The sequence below is a fragment of the Mauremys reevesii genome, linkage group 4, assembly GCF_016161935.1.
Source record: "Mauremys reevesii isolate NIE-2019 linkage group 4, ASM1616193v1, whole genome shotgun sequence".
Taxonomy (NCBI): domain Eukaryota; kingdom Metazoa; phylum Chordata; order Testudines; family Geoemydidae; genus Mauremys; species Mauremys reevesii.
The window spans coordinates 14,880,037-14,898,821 of record NC_052626.1 but is presented as its reverse complement, the minus strand read 5'-3'; the positions used below and the strand labels follow the sequence as shown (position 1 = coordinate 14,898,821).

Here is an 18,785-nt window from a genome sequence, read left to right as displayed (position 1 = left end):
CTGAGCTATCCCTCCCTAAAATCAAGGGCCTCACTGCCTGGAAACAATAGCTCAAGTCAGAAATGCCAACCCAGCCCCCGGTGAGATTTGAACTCATGACCCCGGTTTACAAGGTTAGTGTACTAACCCCTGAACTATAGAACTACATCATGGTCATAGCTAAAATATTTAGATACACTAGACTAAATCTGAGCTGAGATAAACACATGCAACACCCACCCAATGCTTTAGCAATATAATTTTAGGCTTCACAGGTGGTCAGTTAGGAATCAGCCTAAATTACCAGCAAATACTATATCTTACAGCAGTTGCTGTATAGCTCTTGGTACAGAATTTACTATGTTACATGTAATTGCTCATCTTCATCAATGTTTTACTGGCACATGGCCAGATTTGGTATTTTATGATTTCACTTTGCGGCCAGAGATTCAGGATAATATTGCATTAACTGCCTAGAAAAAACAGACTCTGCAGCTCTTCTCAGCCATTTAGATAATGACAGCCCTCCTGTAAATGCCACCCAGGTCCTTGATGAATAGAGCATTTGTTAGAGAATTGTTTACATTTTAATATTTTATCAGTGGAGAGATTCAGAGCTTTAACAAAAATTAAATCTTAATTCGTGCAGTTTCCTCTTAATGTGTTAGGTTTGGAAAAGATTTTCTAGGCATTGTAGTCCGTAGATAACTTTTTACATTTTAAATTGCGTCCCAATCCATTGCTTCAGCAGTGTTCAGCCATATAGTGCTGTTAACAGGATATTCTGTATTTTGACACCTGAGGCCCCTTTGCTGAAAGTTGGTCTTTGGCTGATTAAAATTTAAAACAACTGAAAGGAAACATCTGAAAAAAATCCAGCTGAAGGTGGGTGAAACTAGGCATGCTCCCTGTGTGAACAAACATCTGTTACAGTCTATCTAGTGGTTTGTATCATTCCCTGAATTTGGCCCATGTACAATTCTCAACACACAGCACAAACAACGGGACTGCATGCTTACGAGATTCATGGGGACAAAGGACCTATATCCTACAGTTTACTGCAGCAGTAGACTTGAAATTAGAAGTCAGATTTTCAAATCTAGGTGTATATACAGCATGCATTTAAGTTATGCAAGGAAATGTGCATGCACATTTTGCAATTTGGGTATTTAGGCAGGTATGTATGTAGAGATATAGCCATGGGCTGGTGTTGCAAAATGGCTGTTTTGAGAGATCTGTAGGGTATAAAATTTTAAAATCTGTCTCCACAGTTAGGCCCTGACCTAGACTCCTTTAAGGACTTAGCCACAGATGGAGTTATTCAGGAATAGCTGTTCAGGGATAAATCTATGCGTGCACACTCTTATTCTGAAATCAGAATGCCTTTTTCTGAATTAGCTTAATCCACTTGGGAAACTGAATGAGCTAAAATAGGTACCTAAAAAATTGTACAGAAAAAGGTACTTTAAATCTGGAATAAGAGTGTTTATGGGCTTGTTTCCACTTACTGTGGGATTGACGTGCAGTGATCAATCCACCGGGGGTCGATTTAGCGGGTCTAGTGAAGACCCACTAAATTGACTGCTGATCCCTGTCCCGTTAACTCCAGTACTCCACTGGAACAAGAAGCATAAGATAAGTCAACGGGAGAGTTTCTCCCATTGACCCAATGTGGTATAGACACCGCAATAAGTCGAGCAAAGGTACGTCGATTCCAGCTACATTATTCACCTAGCTGGAGTTGTGTAACTTAGGTCCGCCTCACCCCGTAGCATAGACCTCCCCTATGCATGGAGTTATTCAGAAATAGCTACTATGCTGTAAATTCCATATCTTATTCTGGAATAATTTTTGCACATTGAAAAACCTTAAGGAAAGGATCCTGTAGCACCAACTTGCTAGGGCCTGATTCACCACTGTCTTTCACCTGGTGTAGACATTTACACCAGTGCAAAGCGGATGTAAATCACTATGGCTCTGATATCCATTTTCAGTGAAGCTTCTTCCCACTGCTCTGATAGTGTAAAGGGGCCTTAAAGTGGGTGAAAATGTGAAAGCTACCAAACCAGAATGGGTAGCTTTTTACATGCACTTTATACTAGTGTAAATGACTACACAAAGCGAAAGGCAAAGGAGAATCAGGCCCTGGATGTTCACGTGGTTACTACTGTTATGTTGATTTTTGGACTAAAAGAAAGACTGAGATCGGGGCTGCACTTTTTGTCAGTCTAGCTCTATCAGTTAGAACTGTGATCTTTTTTACTGCAGTAGTTATATGGGTAGACCAGCGGTGCAAATGGAATCCATTTCTTACTGGTACAGGGGGGCTATGGGTGGGCGCGTGATCTCCTCACATGACCCTCCACATGACTCCTCCCCGCTCTGCCCCCAGCCCAGGGCTCCCACGCTCTCCCTGTCCCCTCCCCGTGATCCACCCCCCTTACCTGGTGGGGAGGGGCTCTGTCCTCCTGCTGCGCCTTCGGAACCGCAGTGGCAAAAGGAGCACGGCCCCACACCCACAGCTCCTGTGGCGTGGCTGTACCACCCCAGCCCTTCCACACAGGGTCTCCTCCTTCTGTACAGCAGCCCCGCCGGAGGACAGGGCTGGGGGCGGTACAGCAGCTGCACTGGAGGGGCTGCTGGCATGGGGCTGCCCAGTGGCCCCACATTCTGCTCATTTCCCTGCTGCGGTTCCCAGCGGTTCAGGGCTTTCCTGGGAACTGCAGCAGGGAAAAGAGCAGAACGTCGGCAGCTGCTTTGGTGGCTGTACCACCCCCAGCCCTGGCCTCCAGCGGGGCTGCTGCTGGGAGCCGAGGAGATGCAGCTCTGTGGAAGGGCAGGGGGTGGGGCTAGGGGTTCTGCTCCTTTCACCACTGTGGTTCCCAGGACAGCCCTGAACCACAGGGCTCTCCCGGAAACCGCAGCGGGGAAAGGAGCAGAATGTGGGGCCACCAGGTGGTCCCATGCCCGCAGCTCTTCCGACGCAGCTGTACCACCTCCAGTAGCCAGCCCTGCCCCCAGCCCTGTCCTCCAGCGGGGCTTCTGTACAGATGGAGGAGACCCTGCAGGAAGGGCTGGGGGCAGCATAGCTGCGCCGGAGGAGCTGCCAGCATGGGGCCACCCAGCGGCCCCACGGTCTGCTGTTCCTCTTTCCGGTGCACTGTACCATCTATAGATATCTTGCTAGTACGGTGTACCGGAGCGTACCGCCCTACCCGCACTGCTGAGGTAGACCCCCTGGTCTGGATGTGGTTTCACTGATATGAAGATGCTTTGTACCAGTATCATTATACCCCTCCCCGTGTGGGAATAGTTACACCAGGGTAAAGCACTTTTACAACAATACAACCGTGCATACAACAGGGATGGTTGCATTGCTTTAACTATGCTAATACAGCTACAGCAATACTACCTTCGAGGGTAGACAAGGCCCTACTCACTTGGAGTTTTTAGAAGGGAACTATCTGGTATAAATTCCAAACTATCTGTTGGATTAAGCCTGAGGAGCTATAACTATAGATACCAAGATCATTTTCTTGGAAAAAGTGTTCTGAGAGAACTCAGACCTCAGGTTACATTTAAAACTTTTTTCACAAGGAAGCATATTCCCAGTCTCCTTAATACCTAACTAGACATCCAATCAGTAACAATAGCATCTCTGAAACTGGCAAGGAACATGCAAGGTTGAGGAGGCCACCACACACACAGCCATGCTGCTTGATTAATGCTAAATGTAACATGCTAACATGCTGCAGTTTGACCTTCCCAACAGAGAACAAGAGAACAAGTCTACATCAACTATCTTGGGCCTGCAAAGAGAATGAGAGAAGATTCAGGAGGTCAGAAGGTCTTCACAAAAGTTAAGCAGACTTTCAAGCAGAGACCACATATATATACTTGTCCATATATAATCCTCTCCATCCATCATTGTATCTTAACTGAGCAGATAAATATTCTAGTGGATGTGAGAGCCTGAGAGGACCTTTGGGAAGAAGTTTGGGCAGATATAAAAATCTGAAGTCATGGCTACCAAGATGAACATCTCCCAGGACAGGAGCAAAGGGAGAGACAGGAGCAAAGGGACACAGACATGTCTGGATTAAGGCAAGATTGTGGAAGGAGTGGAGCAGTGAGTGCACCAGAGTGGGGTGGTGTGTTGTGGTGGCTCAGAGACTGTCAGATTGGCTGTGGTGGCTCCAGAGACTGGATTATTCATCAGGTCCCAAAGCAAATAAAGGGTCAGCCATTAGGCCAAAAGAAAAAAAAAAAAGCATCTCCAAAAGTTCAGAAAAGTCTTGAACTAGAGTATAGAACTTCATGTTCTTCATTTGCTGACCATGCTCACAGCATGCCATGCTTTGTTAATGCTCCTATTTACAGCATCCATCAGAGCAAGAATAGAGCAGTTCAAGTGAAAAGAATCAAATAATCCTTTTGTATGTGTGTGTGTCCTTTATTTCACTTCAAAGGCAAAATTGACTCCCACTTGAAGGGTACCATTTGACTCAAAGATGACTGACTCATGATTGTGGTGTGATCCATCATATTCTATTATCCCATGAAAATCTATTCATCTCTCTGAATTCATCTTCATTTATATACACGTTTATTACAGTATATAACATTGTATTATTCATCAGCTTTATGTATATATCATCTGCTTTTTGTTTTATTCCCTTAATTTGCTGGGTAATATTAAAATTTTGATTTATTTAGAAAAGAAGAATTTAAGAGATACAACTCAACGATATTGCTTATTTTCAAACATGGGCTGCTTGCTTTCAAACAATCAGGCAATTTTCAATGCTCAACAAAGAAAAAAATTTTCCCAAATGCACACATTGTACAAAAATAAATAAATTATAAATACATGTTGTTAATAAATAATATACTGTGTGTATGAACAAGTGTAATTAACAACAGACAACAGAACTTAAAAGTATATTAACTAGGAAAATTATTTTAGAATATATATATTAAATAAGTATATATTTTTTATTAAAATGCTCTTAACTTTAATTTATCTCATATGCATTTTTGTTTATTCAATTTTGGATTAAAATTATTCGGATTATGTCACAAAAAAAAAAATCCTTTTAAAAAAAAAAGATCCAGTAAGAAAGACTTTATAATCAGATAGAGAAAGAGAGAGTTCAAAAGAGACAAGATTTTTATTTTAAAAAAAAAGACAAGAAAAAAAAAACAAGAACAAAAAAAGCAATTTTGTTTTATTCAACAAAAAAAATTCCAAAAATAAAATTCAACCCCAAAAGATCACATACAAAATAGACAATAATCAATACATATACCACGGACCAAGATATAAAGTTTGATCCACATAAATTGAGACAACAATGTCGGTTTGATCAAAAGGTTTATTAACAAAGTAAAACCAGCTTAGTTCCCAAAAAAAATCATGTAAAGTATATTAAAAAAATGCTATATTATTTTTGTGTGAAATATAAAAAATAAATAAAGTCAAAATAAATCTTCCAAAACCTAAAATAAAAAAATCCTATAAAAATAAAAACCTATGGCATGAAATCCAAGGGCTCAAGGGATTGGGAAGCTTGAAACTTAAATAACCTGGCTCTTCTCTGCTTCAGAACTGAAAGTGTGCTGCCGCTAGTGCTGGCTGCGCTGCCTGTGCAGCGCGCGCCAGCGACGCTGGTACTCCACCCCGCGAGCGAGCCTACAGCGCTGGCTGCCTGCCTCCCAGCGCTGGTGCATGGTCCACAGGCACTTTTTACAGCTGTAACGCGCTGCGCTTGAGGTAGATTTCAGTTCGCTAGGTGAGAGTTACCAGCTAAGTAATGCTAAGCGCCTGGCCTGCCAGATGTGTGGCTGGTGTGTCTTGCTGTGGGGTCAGGGTCAGGGCAATGAAGGGGTTTCAGGCAGAAGAAGGAATTTTCCCCCAGGTTTTCTTTCCAGGTTTCACTGGGTTTTTTTGCATCTGTTTTCACAGGGGCATTATCATCAGGGTATGCCATCATTTTTTCTTTTATTCAAGGCACCCTGGCCTGTCTGGCATTTTCGGCACCTCGGTCTTTCTCTTTATTCTCCTGAGCACTGAAACCTGTTTTCTTAAGGATTTATGCTCTTGGGATATCTGGGTGAAATTTAAGAGCCTGTGATGGACAGGAGTTCAGTTCTAGATGATCTAATGGTCCCATCTGGCCTTAAACTCTATGAAAAGACTTTACTGGGTTTTGAATTAGACACCAAGTCCCTTATACTTTGTTTCCTTTTAAGGGTCCTAAAAATGTTTGTAACTTTTGTTAAAATCAAGGTGAGCATTTTGTAAAAAATGAGGATACTTCTAAATGCCCCCCCGCTTTTTATACATTCACTTTTTCTACAGTGGCTCCTTCAGGTAATTTGGGTATCAGGCACAGTCCTAATATTGGACCTCACTCAGCATGTTGCTAGAAAAGCAACTAGGCAAGAGAAGGTAATTTTGGCTACTCCAGAGGGGTGTCTTTCCAACTGTAAACCACAGTCAGAACAACTGTTTTAGGCCTCAGACCTGCCAATAATTATGCATATAACTTGCCACATATGAGTTAAGTTATTCATGTATGCAAATGTTAGCCTTTGGCCCCAATTAGGTAGTCATGTAAGGGCATATTTAACTTTAAGCATGTAGTTAAACCCACTGACATCATTGGGCCTTGGGGGCAGATTTTCAAAGGTATCTCAACACCTGAAGATGCAGATAGGGCCATGTGCAATTTTTAAAAAGCACCTCAGCAGGTTAGGGGCCTAACTCCCATTGTAATCATTTTTATTTTCGACTCCAAGCTTCTGGAGGCCTAAGAGAAAAACACATCAAATGAAATCATTAAAAAAATACAAGGCTTTCCTCAGGGGTTTCAAAGGAGTTTTCTGCTCCGAACAGCTCGTGGGATCAGTGAGGTACCTGGGTTTGTGAGCTCTTCAAGGCCTGAATCCAAATTCTTCTTGGAAGCATCACTTCCCGAGTGGCTATGTAGGAACACAGTAATTGCCACACTAGATCAGACAGTAGCCAGCAGCAGATGCTTCAGAGGAAGGTATAAGAACCCCACAGTAGGCAGATGTGAGATAATCTGCCCCTCCAGATTAGGTGTTATCCTGATCTCCAGTAGTTAGACATTGACCTAAAACCTGAAGCATGCAGTTTAATATCCCTTCCAGATTTTGTCATTAATAATTATGATCACCCTGGATATTATTGATATCCATATACATGTCCAATCCCTTTAGAATTTTTGTAAATTCTTGGCCTCAACAACTTCCTGTAGCAATGAGTTCCACAGTTTAATTGCATGTTGTCTAGAAAAGTATTTCCTTCTATCCATTTGGAATTTCCCATTCTTTGATATCACCATATGTCTCCTTGTTTTTATGCTGAGTCAGGGAGAACAGAAGTTCCCCATCTGCCTTCTCTACTATTCTTTATTTTAAATACTTTATCATATCCTCATTTATTCATCTCCTTTCTAAAGTAAACAATCCCAATCTTTTCAATGTCATTTCATGGGAGAGGGTTTTTTCCAGGCTGTTGATCATCCTTCTCTGAATCTGCAATATCCTTTTTGAGATGGGGTGACCAGCACTGCAAATCTACACTTCAGATCTGCCACTTCTCTGGTTTACAGTAAATATGAGCAAAAGTTTTAATCTTGAGATATTTGTCATGACACATGGTTCTAGCGATGACATTGAACATGTGTCTTTTCTTTTGTGTAAAACTGGACGGTCACATTCCCCGGTACAATCCAGACCAGTGTGCGGTTGTGTCACTGCCTGCCTCATAACCTTGGGTGCCTCACAATACTTTGCTGTTGTAGCTCCCAACCTGGGATGTTCACAAACAGCCAAACAGCATGCAGGCCACAGTCTAGGTGTCTGTGTATAGTTGCAGCCCTGGTCCAGCATGCTTTGTATTTCTGTGCAAATTTGCTCTTATACCTTGCCAGTGGTGCAGTAGGACCTGCTGGGCTGGCAGTGATCCTACAGAAATGGTCATATAAGTCAGCAAGTGAGTCTTCCCTGGTTTGCTAGAAAACACTTGTCTATGTTCTCGCAGCACAGATAACCTTTGCCTTTTCAGCTGGTGTTAACTCACCGCAGAGATCGATGCTTTCCAGGGGTGAGTCAGGCTGACATTCAGCCATCAATCAGTGAGGTGATGTGCCTCAGTTTCCCTTTCTACACAACAGCTTGTGTTGACCGTAGCTTGCCTGCTGTGATAAGCTTTAAGTCTGTTTACATGCACCAGCTGTGGGACCCCATTATCATGAGGCCTTTTAACATGGTCTGTATCTTCATTTACCTCTTCTGTCACCACAAAAGGTCCTTCCCAAGAATTCTGCATTTTAGTGCTTAGCACTAACCTCAGGTCCTCCATTTCAAAAGAGCATTTACAAGTATGTTGGCCATACCACACCTTTTGTTTGGACTGTTCCTGAGGTTTGTCTGAACCATTTCCATTATGTCCATTAACTTCTGTAACAGTGTCCCCTTCTCAGGAGTCTCAGATAAGATCTAAGCGTCTCCTTACTTCTTTTCTGTATAGAAGATCAAATGGGGCAAACCCTGCCGACTCTTGGGGCACTTTCCTATAAGCAAATAGGGTAATAATCCATCAGTGAGGTTGTCCCAGACTCCGGTTCTCTTATTTGATTCTGAGCCTAGATTTTAGAATTCCATTGAACCTCTCCAACAGACCATTTGTCTCTGGGGGATATGGGATGGCTTTTAGTTGTTTTGCCTCACACAACTTCCATAAATTTGACCCACATTCAGGTAAAATCTCCTTAGGGAAACCCAATCTGCTAAAAAGCAAAAATTGCTTTTGCGACAGAATCAGTTTCAGACGAGTGAGGAGGTGTCACCCCAGAATATGATATGTACCTATCATTTCACTTTGCAACATCCAAATAGAATGAATAGTTTGAGCCACTACCTTCCTAATAGCTTTGGCCAAACCCAGCTCTGGAGGCATGGATTTTAGACACGCTAGTTGTTACTGAAATGAGATAACCCTGGCTCCATGTCTTAGAAGTGTTAAAAAGTACTTGTACGTGTTCAGATATTTAGTTTTGTCTTAATCTAGATGGTAAAGTCTTCAAGGCAGGAATGAGATCTTAATATATGTTTCTACAGTGCCCATCCCAGTGGGACTCTGATCCTGATTGGGCTTTTGGACAGTATTGTAACATCAATCATTAATAATATTTCATCTAGAAAAATCACTTAACTAATTGTTAGCAGCACTGGTCAAATAGCAGAAAATCAGATTGTCAAATACAACTAACTATAAGTGCAATGTTCAGTTCACTAAGATTCGTGGGGTCAGTTTGTTGTTCGTTTGAAATTTTTCATTGCAATGACCATTGGACATTCTTGAGAATGTTGACAACATTTCACAAATTTTAGAGCAGATGATTGTGCAGCTGAAAACATAAAACACAAGCTCATTACACATTATTTACCATTTGCTCTTCTCCCGTTTAAAAATAAAATGTCGTTTAGTTAGGGAGTAAAAACATATGCCCAATTGCACAACACAATTAGAAAATATTTAATGCAAACAGTCATGGACAACAATTCACTAGAAAATTATTTGTCAGAACTATTCAGTGAATGCAAATGAACAAGTTCGTTCACAGGAATCAGAGTCTATTTGTGAATGATTTGCTAGCCAAAAAGGGAGTTGATTTTTTTAGCAAATGTTATTCTTAATTAATAGTTTGATCAGCTCTAATCATTAGATACTTCAGTAAGGCCCAGATTCAGCAAAGCACTTAAGCACGTGCATAGCTTTAGATGTGCTTAAGGGTAAAATTTTCACACACAAACCCCACAATCCAGTTTTTAAAGGGAGCTTAATAAGTTACATTTTCAAAAGTGACGTAGGCACGTAGGAGCCTAAGTCTCATTGAAAGAGACCTAGGATCCAAAATTCATTAGGCCTTGCAGTGCTGAACAGAGCAATGCCTAAATACCTTTAAAAATCTGGGCCTAAATTCAGAATAATTGGGAACTGAAGAAAATTTGGGGAAGGGACTAATTGGTTTGCTGAAGAGCAGTGTATATGTGTGGTTTAATAAATGTGTCCTGCTCTTTTTTTCAGGTAAAGGTGATGTGTTTGGCGATATCTTCTGGAAAGAAACCACTTTGGCCCATGCGTGTGCCAATGTCCGGGCACTGACGTACTGCGATTTACATATTATTAAACGTGAAGCCTTGCTGAAAGTTCTGGACTTTTATACAGCGTTTGCAAACTCCTTCTCGAGGAATCTCACGCTCACTTGCAATCTGAGGAAACGGGTAAGGCACTTGGTCTGATTCTCACCATTCCTAGGGGGAAAGTGATTGAGAACCCCCCACAGAGTCTGTGTGGCAAATAGCAAACCCTCAGTTAGTCTTGATGTTTTCAGGTTAGTGCAGATTAACTAGACTTGCAGTAAAAGCTGTGGCTGTTCATTAATGGTCGCAACGTAAAAGCTACCTGTAGATTTGAAGCTCAAAGTATCTGCCCTCTGAGGGTGACATATGAATTACACTTATTTTCTTTTTCAGGGCCGCCCAGAGGATTCAGGGGCAAAGCGAGGGAGCTGCAGCGCTTGTATTCACCTGGTGGCTGTCTGGGTCTTCGGCAGCATTTCGGTGGTGGGGGGCTGTTCAGTCGCTCTGCGTCTTCGGCAGCACTGAAGGGTCTCCCGCCACTGAAATGCCACCGAAGACCCGAACTGCTGCTGGGCCAGGGCTTGTGGGGCCCATGCGGGGCCCAGGGCCTGGGGAAAATTGCCCCACTTGCCCCCCCCCCCTCTGGGCGGCCCTGTTCTTTTTTAATTCCTTTTACATAATATATAAGGCTGTGTTTTATAGTCCAATAGAATCCAAATGGTTACTACTTCCAAGGTGACGTTCACTCTCCAATCTACTAAAATCCAGATCGGAGGCCGTGCTGATGGGATACGGACCAGCTAAGAGGAATTTATTGATGTGAAATAAATAAATTATGCTCAGCAAAGGTATTAGGTTATTACCTGCTTCTCTTGCTTACTCAGTTTAGAATTTTAATATGGCGAAGTGAATAAAGCTTGACAGTGATCTTATAGTCACAACTCTCTTTTTTTAACCCACCTTCTCATTTTATAATCAATCAGCAAAGCTGTTAGTCATTTCAAAGAACACTCCATCTGAAAATTAATTAGCTATAAAAGATGTATCTTGAAAATAAGTTAACAGATCCTTTCATTCGCATTGCAGCTGCAAAATTTAATCTTTATGGAGGTGTTTTTAAAGATTGATGAGGGTCGTATACATTTGATTTGCATAGGGAAATCTCATATCAGTGATTTATAGATGATTGAGCATTCACTGAAATCCTTTTACAGTTGAAATGGATCTTTTTTTTCTATAGCTGCACCTAGGGCATCTCAGCTGAAGTTACTGTGATGGTGATGTTTTAAAGACAATCCAGCCACAGAGAAAAGAGAGCTCAGTGCTTATAGTAAAAGAGGAATTGCCCAGCTGGAACAGACTGGTGGTTCATTGAGCCTAGTGTCTTCTGGCAACAGTAGCTTGTACAAGATGCTGCACAGGAGGAAGAATTATGGCTCTTTAGTGCTGTCAATGCAGTCAGCAAAGTACAAGATGTAGAGGAAGAGGGAGAGTTGGGAGAGGTTAAAATGGGCCTACAGATGCACCCAGTCTGAGCTAAGGCTGAAAAAGAAAGCACAGCAACAATTCAGTTTAGGTTTAAGATTGTCCTCTTACCCTCTTGTAATTCCCACCCTGCTACCCACAATGTGCTATGAATTGCGAGTCCAGAGCTGAAAACTCTGCTCAAGAACCTGGGCGGAACCCGGACGGATATGGGACTATGGAAGAAATGCTTAAAGGCAATTTCATGGGCCAAGCTAATACGACTCACGCTGTGTCAAAACATACATGTTGCTTCTTGTGGCTATAAACCTGTCACTTATACTAACTTCCTGAGACTACACCTCTTCCTCTGGAGCCATGCCAGAGCTGTGCATTACCGAAAGCAATGTGAACACTTTGCTGACAAAGCAGTGGACTGCAATTCTGCTATTCACATAGCAGAAATCCTTTCCCTTCCTCCAAGTAGGGAGAGGGCCTTCTGGCAGTGGGACCCAGCGTGTTTCACGAGGTGAGGTGCAATATAAGGGGTGGCTGCACAGATACGGGTGTGCAATGCAGAACCGAGCTCCCTGCATGCTAACTCCCTAGGGACCAGGTGGTGCAGTCTGGGGAGGGCCTGCAGTGTGGCTGCATGGATCACTTATACCTGGATCCTCTGTGTTACAGCCACAGTAGTTACTATGCAGGGCTGTAGTAATGGCAGTGGAGTGCCTATGCAGCCACTTGACACCCTGATGGTAATGGTGGGAGAATTCTTTTCACCGGTGGAATTACCCAGAGCAAAGCCTGGTATTTGGACTGAGTGTTGGAAGGGAAGATTTGTGCTAGGAGGAGCTGAATTTCATAATGAAGCTTATAAAGAAAGATATATAGATTAGCTTTCACAGGAGAGGAGAGATCCCCATTGGGTACATAGGACAGCAATAAATATGAATGGATTGGCTGTAAAAGATTCTGAAGAACGTGGCTATGTGGAATCACACATGATGTCTATCTGTAGCTTCTCAACATCCAGCAGCTAGGTTTGGTGGGGGTGGGGAGGCCTTTTTCTAAAAGAAGGGTGCTGGGACATTCAGCCAGTCTGGTGCAGGGATTTCCTGTGCTTCATTCCTAGGCACTGGATAGATTTTTATGCTCTTGGATACCATACCCTGATCCAAAGTGCTATTAAGTAAGTGACTTCAGTGGGCTTTGGATTAAGTTCCATTGGCAGAAAATGTTCATGCTGCCCCCTGTGTTCTCTACTAGGGACAAAACTGCTAGTTTAAAGGTTCATTTCTTAGAAAATGTGGCCCTAACTATCCAACAGATAGTCCGATCAAGCGGGCAGAAGCAGTCAGTCAGGTCACAAGAGATTGGACTGACAGAGCTGCACAATTGTTTTACAGCAATTTGTGCAGTTTTCATTTAACCTAAATGGAAAGAAAATCGTTTTCTTCTTTAATTGATTTGAATAGAAATGTAGTTAGCACCTTTTTTAGTTAAGTCATCGCTTTCAAGAGTCACCAATAATTAGAACAAACATCAACTGCTGGCTCTTCTGTGCTCAAGAAGATGATTATTTGCTCTCACTGTAGCAAATGCAGAGGTACAGAGAATTGTTCCCCCATATGGTTTATTGCTTTACACACACACACATTTCGAAAGCACTCTTTGCTTCAGCAAGCATTAAAATGTAGTCCACAGACTGTACAGCAATTGAGGCATTTAAAAGACTAATAAATTAGTAATAGTACTAAGCATGAAAGGTTAGTTCCACATGACAAGAAAAGAGACAGGCACATTGAGGTGGAGAAATAATGTTTTCTCACTTCCCAATAATATCCAGAGACCTGGCATGTTGAATGACCTACTTAACGGAGCTGTGCAGTGTGCTATTACCAACTCAAGATTATTATTTTTTTTGTTGGTTAGGTAGTTCATCCATCACAATAAATTTATGGACCCATAAAATCAGAGTGGCTGCTAGCTCTTCAACCTGCAGCGATCTCTCCTGCTCAGAATAACGAAGTGACTTTTAACCTGTAATTGAAAGTGTTGCATCATCTTTTTTTGTGTGCTGAAATGTGCATGCCACATCTAACATCACTAATCTGGACTGCAAGGCAGAAACAGAACTTGGAACTTTTTCCAAGTAAAGAAAATAATTAAACTCGAAATATTCTTGAAAACTGCAATAAAATTCATGTCCATCTCCGAAAACTGAAGGTTAAAGTCCAGTGCTTGGAAGGACCCATTAAACAGTTACTAACTGACTTCCAACGTGGGAGAGAATATTTATAACATCTAATTCATGAAATGCCGTTTGAGAATCTGTGCCCTTTGGATTCGGGCCTTGTTTTACAAACTTGGTCTGTGGAGCAATCGTAGCAATCAGACCCTAGTGTGGGAAGTTAAAAAAAAAATTGTTAGTAAAGAGTCAAACACACAAAAATGAACATACTATCAGCGGCTAACATTTTACAAGGCCTATTTTGCGTCAGCAAATAGGTTCCTCCAGAAAACAAGTACTCAGTTCACATATTTTTAAATACGTAGGTTTCCAGTTCTTGCTACCACTTCCACCTACACCAGCTAGTGGCAAAATCCCCAGGTAACGGCCAGACTCTCATATATTATATATTATTTTGTACGGTGTGCATTACAGTATGGGGTGTTGCCATTGACTTCAGTGAGGCCAATATTTCGCCCACGTTTTTTAAATAAAAATGGTTGCATGCTGTTATTTCCCACTGTGTCTTATCCAGTGCACAGGATAGATGGTGCTCAGGGACTGAAAAAGGGGTGTGTGACGAATGAGATTGTGTCTATAGGATCTCTGGCATATTCACTGTTGGAACGTGTGTTAGAGAATGAGGCATAGGAATGCAAAGAGGGAGAGGATACATTTAAGGTAGTTGGAATGTCTTGATATGTATATATGAATATATAATGGCTGATGTATAACTCATCGAATACAGTTTAAACATATGAGGTTATTTACCTGCAGATCCTCAGCTCATGACATGTCATGGCCCTTCATTTTTCTCTATACTTGAAATTAGAACAATTTCTTTTTTAACCATTTCCCTGCTTTTTGCTAGTGTTTGTTTTAATGAAGAACAAATCTTAGACCTTAAAAACACCATTGTTTTCATTTGAGCCAAATACTTGTATCTCTTCAAAGTGAGTTTCATATTAAGGTCTTTGTTGGCATCCACAGTCTTGTCCATTTTGGAGGCTTTCCTGAAAGCAAACTAAATGGGCATGTGGGTTTAGGAACGTATTAAAATTGGGGAACATAGAACTATATAACCTCCAGAGTTCATGCATAGTTCCTTCTGCTTAAAAGTGTCCTGGGGATCTCTCACACTTTTGCATGTTTGCTGTGAAAAATCATTCAGCACGGTGGCAGTCTACTTTGCATGCAATTGTTCCCGCTCTGTTCAACGCAGTTTTGCCATTTATAGTGAGCCTTTGTGTTGTGAGTTTATTCCACTTCTCAAAGTAGATTCTGCACTCAGCTTTTCTGTGGGGATTGGTTGATGAAGAACTTAACGTGGTGGATGTAGGCTTCCTCCCTGTTAAAGAGTTCAAAAGCTCAAACTACTGGTCTCATTTAATCTAGGACTTCGGGCTAAATGGAATGGAAACGTTTGGGATGAGGCATTAGACCAATACAATTTTATGTTGGATGCCTAATACTAAACTTTTTTTGATCACTCCTCATATGTGCATCATTTGAGTGGTTCGTAAGAAATACTGTAAGGATGTTGAGGGGCTTTGACACCCATTTGGGGTTGAGAGGAGATTACCGAGAAGTGTTTTAAGTATAAACTGCAGTGGTGAACTATAAAAACTTGCCACTTTCCCCTTAAATTAATACAGTTACCAGAGTATTCACTCACACTCCCCTATATTTCAATATAGGATGCTGTAGACTCTACAATAAGGTTATTTAGGTCAGTTTGTGAGCCCCCCATTTACATTAGGCAGCAGTTACTCAGATTTAGTCCGATTAAAGTTGCTGGGGTTATTTGCGTTCGCAGTCTGGCCTTTATATAACTCCAGCAATTGGTGAGCTTCCCTATTCCAGAGATAAGCTGCCTCACCCCGTTGGTGGATCCTTAGAAACGGTGACTTGCTGCTTGTCCTGAGCTGTGATAGTGATTCATGTTTGAGGTGTCACCAGTGATGAAATTATTTTGATTAAATTATTTCCCACAGCATTATTAATTAAAAGAAGCTGTCCACGAATAATGGAAATAGATTAGTTAATGAAGGCTCCTGTTGAATTCATGTCTCTTTCTCTGTGAATGAAAATATGCCGCCACGTGTATTCTGGCACTGCATCCTGGCAATCTCGGTGACCAAGCCGTCACTGTTGATGTTTTTCTTTCTTATACGGAGTGTGATCCTTTGCCCATTTTAAGTCGGTGGGGCAGGATCAAGACTGTATGAAGTCAGAACCAATAGCTCAGTTTCTATTTTGGCATATAGAGCTGGCTAGGTCTTTGACTCTGGGTTCATTTTCAAACTGTGGCTGGCTCATGCCTAATGAATGTTCATTTGACCCACTTCTTGCTGATATCAATTCAATTCACATACTCAGACAAAAATGTTTTTGTTCCTTTATATGTTTTTGGGCCCTGGGTTACCCAACCAGTCGCTCGCCACTCTGACCCAAGGCAGGGATGCTTAGAAGGCTTCTCGCACTCAGCATTGTGAAATGTACCTGCCCCTTCATTTACCAAGGGCAAGAAAACAACTTCAGTCACAGCCCTTGCTTTGGGATGGCTAATAATTGGCAGTTGGCCTATGACAGCAGCAAACTACAACCCATTTTCAGCCGTGCTAGTGAGTGACTAGGGTGGGGGTGGAGTCAACGAGGGGGAGTGGAGCCTGCCTCTTCCCACCCACTTGTTCCAGTGTAAGCGAGTGCTCAACACATTCTTACTACTGTGTGTCGGGCCCTAGGCCCAGGAGCCAGGTGGGCATGAATAGAAAGAGGAGCTCACTCCCTCTTGCGTCCTTGCATGAATGCATAATGCACGTCACAATTTAGCTTTTGGAGTTCACCACACTTGCCTCTCCATCCCCACGTGAAAAACGATCAATCGTGTTCCACTGTCCCTTCCTCTCCTCACCCCTTAGCTGTCCTTGTTCTAGCTCAATGTGCTCTCCAAGGAAGTGAGGTCCTATAGATACAGGTTAGCTACGCTGTAGGGTAGAGCAGCCATGCTGGACAAAATCAATATGATTTTATTTTCTTCACATCCTAACAGCCCTCATGGCATCCTTTATGACCTTAAGAAGCTTTTGTTTACGACAGAAATGTTTATCACCTGTCTTTGTTTTAGTGACAGTTCCTTCCAGGTTCTTCCTCTAGAACCTGCCGTTATGTTAGCTCCTGATCCTAGTCACTTAACGTCTGAGAGGTGAAGAGCCAGGGCTGCCCAGAGGGAGGGGCAAGTGGGGCAATTTGCCTCGGGCCCCACAGGGGCCCCCACGAGAATATAGTATTCTATGGTATTGCAACTTATTTTAATGGAAGGGGCCCCTGAAGTTGCTTTGCCCCAGGCCCCCTGAATCCTCCGGGCAGCCCTGTGAAGAGCTATTGCACCTAATAGCTTTTCCGAGAGCCATGCAGTTAATTACAGTGCGGCACTCTGACGTGAGACTGTGATGTTTGCAGTGAAGCGTTGTGTTGGTATCCGATCAGGTGGCGTCTCTGTGACCCCATCTCATGACAAAGGGCCCAATCCTGCAACCCTTAGCCATTCTGAGTACACAATGAGTATGACTACACAGTAACTGAGGGTGTGACTGTAGCATGAGCAGGCAATCCCCAGGCCAGCCTTAATGTAGCCTGCACAGATAACAGCAGTAATGTAGACATGGTGGCACGGGCTTTTATATGGACTAGCCACTGGAGTATTTACCCAGTTCCCTGGGCTTGATTTCTTGTTGCTAGCCCTTGCCACCTTGTTCTACACAACTATTGTTACCTGTGCTAGCTAGATTAAATCTAGCCTGGGTATGTCTGTCTGTGCGACAATCACACCCTCATTTGCCATGTAGACATACCCTTTAGCCACATGAGCAGGCCCATCTGCTGCAGTGTAAAGGTTACTGAATCGGGCTCAGAGTTTCTCAGCAGCTCTGTCCTCAGATCGCTTGGCTGATGAGGGATGCCTCACATCTTTGCACCCCTTCTGGGACACAAAGGTTTGAATATGAGGTGGCCAAAGCAGGGAAGTGGGTCGTTGGACGGCTGTGGATGTCTCCGCCAGGTACAAGAATAGCATCCAGATTCAAAGAGAAAACGGCTCTGGGCCACTGTAGGGTGTTGTGGGGCTAGAAGCTGGGCTCCCTAGACAGAGTGGGTGCTGCAAAAGCTTTCATTACGATTTTCTTCCCAGTTGTGTTTGTGCCTGTTCTTAGGCCAATCCCTGCCTGCCCAGTTGTTTTATCTGCTTGCATTTGCCTTCCTATGTACTTTGGGATCATTTGTGCAGCATTGGGGCAGTGTAGCACTCCACAGCTCCAGGGGGAGCTCTGGGAGGAAATGGGCCCAAACCAGAACTCCTCCCGGTGCAAAGGGAGCACATCTGCTCCAGCACCTGCTCCAGGGTGCAGCATGTTCCCCGCCCCAGGCACTTGGCCAGCTCCATGAGTTGATGGGGAGACAGGTGGCAGGGAGAAGGGGGTGTTGGATAGGGGTGGGGTCCTGGGGGGCAGTTAGGGGCATGGGGTCCTGGGAAAGGGCGGTTGGGGTCAAGGAACTGGGGGGTTGGATGGGTCAGGGGATCTGAGGGGGGCAGTCAGGGGGCAGGAAGTGGGAGGAGGCAGATAGGGTGTGGGGGCCAGGCTACCCAGCCCTCCATACAGTTGTGCAACCCCAGTGTGGCCCTCGGGCCAAAAAGTTTGCCCACCCTTGATTTAGAGAGAGAAATCATATCTCTCCTCAGCCTTCTTTTGGTCAGGCTAAACAAGCCAAACTCTTTGAGTCTTGTCTCATAAGGTAGGTTTTCCATTCCTCCATCATCCTAGTAGCCCTTCTCTTTCACCTGTTCCGGCTTGAATTCATCTTTCTTACACATGGGAGATCAGAATTGCACACAGTATTCCAGATGAGATCTCACCAGTGCCTTGTATATTGGTAC

General features: G+C 43.1%; 1 protein-coding gene across 4 annotated transcripts in view; it reads left to right on the top strand.

Annotated features, from left to right (window-relative positions):
- The window catches only part of KCNH5 (potassium voltage-gated channel subfamily H member 5), a 223,407-nt gene that overhangs the window by 177,975 nt on the left and 26,647 nt on the right, over positions 1-18,785 (top strand). For 3 of the 4 annotated variants that reach the window (XM_039538887.1, XM_039538889.1, XM_039538886.1), the window contains one exon: positions 10,100-10,296. In XM_039538887.1, the coding sequence (XP_039394821.1) occupies positions 10,100-10,296 (197 nt within the window). Of the gene's footprint in view, positions 1-10,099; positions 10,297-10,857; positions 11,083-18,785 lie in introns of those variants that run through there. The other variant, XM_039538890.1, reaches the window with a different exon arrangement.